At 52.2% G+C, this 2343-nt stretch overlaps 1 protein-coding gene across 1 annotated transcript; it reads left to right on the top strand.

The window, feature by feature from the left end:
- Positions 1-1524: 1524 nt before the first annotated feature.
- LOC134434478 (olfactory receptor 14J1-like) lies at positions 1525-2115 on the top strand (the record flags this gene model as incomplete). Its single annotated transcript, XM_063183130.1, has 1 exon — positions 1525-2115. A coding segment is annotated over one exon (591 nt), but the record flags the coding sequence as incomplete, so codon positions are not given.
- Positions 2116-2343: the final 228 nt, after the last annotated feature.

Raw genomic sequence — 2343 nt, 5'->3', positions numbered from 1 at the left:
TCAGGCTCAGACTGAGCTATCCTTTCTCCAAGCTGCAGATAGAACCTGCCTCCAGCCAGTGCCCTGCAAACAGGCAGGATTCTGTCCGGCCAAGGAGAGTGCACAGATATTTGGGGTCTATGAGTGCTGGGCATGGAGAGATCAGGCACAGGGAAACACCTGCAGGATGGAAATCTGCAGGAAGCAGAGAGAAGATCAGGCAATGAGAGAAAACAATACCCAGAGATGCTGTGGCAGGGAGAGTTTAGAGATGCCCACAGGATCCCCTCCAGTGCAGCCCCCCCCTCTGAACAAGCCCCCTCCCTCCTGTGCCCCAGCCAAGCCTCTGCCCTCAGGGCCGGGGCTCCAAGGCGTGCAGCCCCTCCTGTGCAGGCAGAGCTGCAGCAGAGCCGTGGGGCAGCTCTGCAGCCCCGGGCCCAGTTCCCTCTACAGAGCACAGGGCTGGGAGCAGCTGCCCTGCCCTGGGGGCTCTGGCAGGGGGCACAGCTGGCTCAGGGTGATGCTGTCCCCAGTGCCCGGCTCTGGGCAATGCTGTCAGTGCAGCCAGGGAAGGAGCTGCATCTCCCTCAATCCAATGCCATCATAAGGACACTTGGAAGTGTCCCTGAGATTTCAGTCCAGGCTGGGAGCTCCAATCCAGGGCTCAAACCTGTCCTAGAGCATCTCTGAGTTATGAGATTGATGGGGAAAGGCAGAGGTGTTGTGACACTGAAAATGCTGCTGGGTTGGTGAAATGAGCAAAGAGAGCCCTTGGCCACAAATGTGGAGCTGGGCTGTGGGGGATCCATCTGCTCTCAGCAGTACTTAAGGCTTTTTTGGGAAAAAACATGGGAAGTTGATCACCCTCCACCTGCTAAAGTTTAAACCCCTGAGAAAATCTGAGCAGATCAGAATGACAGACAACTTCCACTTAGTCTCCACTCATCACTTTGTCTCAGAGAAATCACTCTATTTTCCCTGGGGACAGCAAAAATTCTGAGGGTTTATGATATCCAAGAATACCAGGACAGAATGGAGGGAGCTTAAAAAGAAAACTGCAGAACTTTTGAACACAAAAGGAGGCCTGTGTCTGTTACAGGGGACAGTGTATGGGAAATTGATTTGATTTTGCTTACAGGTGTCTCCTCTATCTCTACAATGTCTTTTTCTCCATGAATAGGTCCCCATGCCAAGGATCAGCAAATGTCCAACAGCAGCTCCATCAGCCACTTCCTCCTGCTGGCATTGGCAGACACGCGGCAGCTGCAGCTCCTGCACTTCTGCCTCTTGCTGGGCATATCCCTGGCTGCCCTCCTGGGCAACGGCCTCATCATCAGCGCCGTAGCCTGCGGCCACCACCTGCACACGCCCATGTTCTTCTTTCTGCTCAACCTGGCCCTCACTGACCTGGGCTCCATCTGCACCACTGTCCCCAAAGCCATGCACAATTTCCTCTGGGACACCAGGAACATCTCCTACAAAGGATGTGCTGCTCAGCTCTTTTACTTTCTTTTCTTCATCTCAGCAGAGTATTTCTTCCTGACCGTCATGTGCTACGACCGCTACGTGTCCATCTGCAAACCCCTGCACTACGGGACCCTCCTGGGCAGCAGAGCTTGTGCCCACATGGCAGCAGCTGCCTGGGCCAGTGGCTTTCTCTATGCTCTGCTGCACACAGCCAATACATTTTCCCTGCCCCTGTGCCATGGCAATGCCCTGGGCCAGTTCTTCTGTGAGGTGCCCCAGATCCTCAAGCTCTCATGCTCACACTCCACCTTCAGAAAAATTTGGATTTCATCGCTTGCTGTCTGTTTAGCTTTTGGCTGTTTTGTGTTCATTGTTTTCTCCTACATGCAGATCTTCAGGGCTGTGCTGAGGATCCCCTCTGAGCAGGGACGGCACAAAGCCTTTTCCACCTGCCTCCCTCACCTGGGTGTGCTATCCTTGTTTATCAGCACAGCCACATTTGCCTACCTGAAGCCCCCCTCCATGTCCTCCCCATCCTTGGATCTGGCAGTGTCAGTTCTGTACTCGGTGGTGCCTCCAGCCCTGAACCCCCTCATCTACAGCCTGAGGAACCAGGACCTCAAGGCTGCAGTGTGGATACTGATGGCTGGACAATTTCAGAAACAGTAAACTGCTGGAAAATTTATGCAAATCAATTGTAATAAAAGTCATCTTTGATACATTAAGTTGGTTTTAGTTTAGAGGTTCTTTCACTTTGTATTACATTTTTAATATTACCCACAAAGAAATACAATGGTTTGTACCGTTTCTCATTCTGTTTCTCTCAAAATTTGCAGTGGCCCCTGACTGTGTCAATGAGGAGCTGTGCTCTTGATGGCTTAAGCAAAGTAAAGCATC

The sequence above is a fragment of the Melospiza melodia genome, unplaced genomic scaffold (assembly GCF_035770615.1).
Source record: "Melospiza melodia melodia isolate bMelMel2 unplaced genomic scaffold, bMelMel2.pri scaffold_37, whole genome shotgun sequence".
Classification (NCBI taxonomy): Eukaryota; Metazoa; Chordata; class Aves; order Passeriformes; family Passerellidae; genus Melospiza; species Melospiza melodia.
Note: the sequence above shows the minus strand (reverse complement) of the source record. Positions and strands in the feature narration are given on the sequence as shown.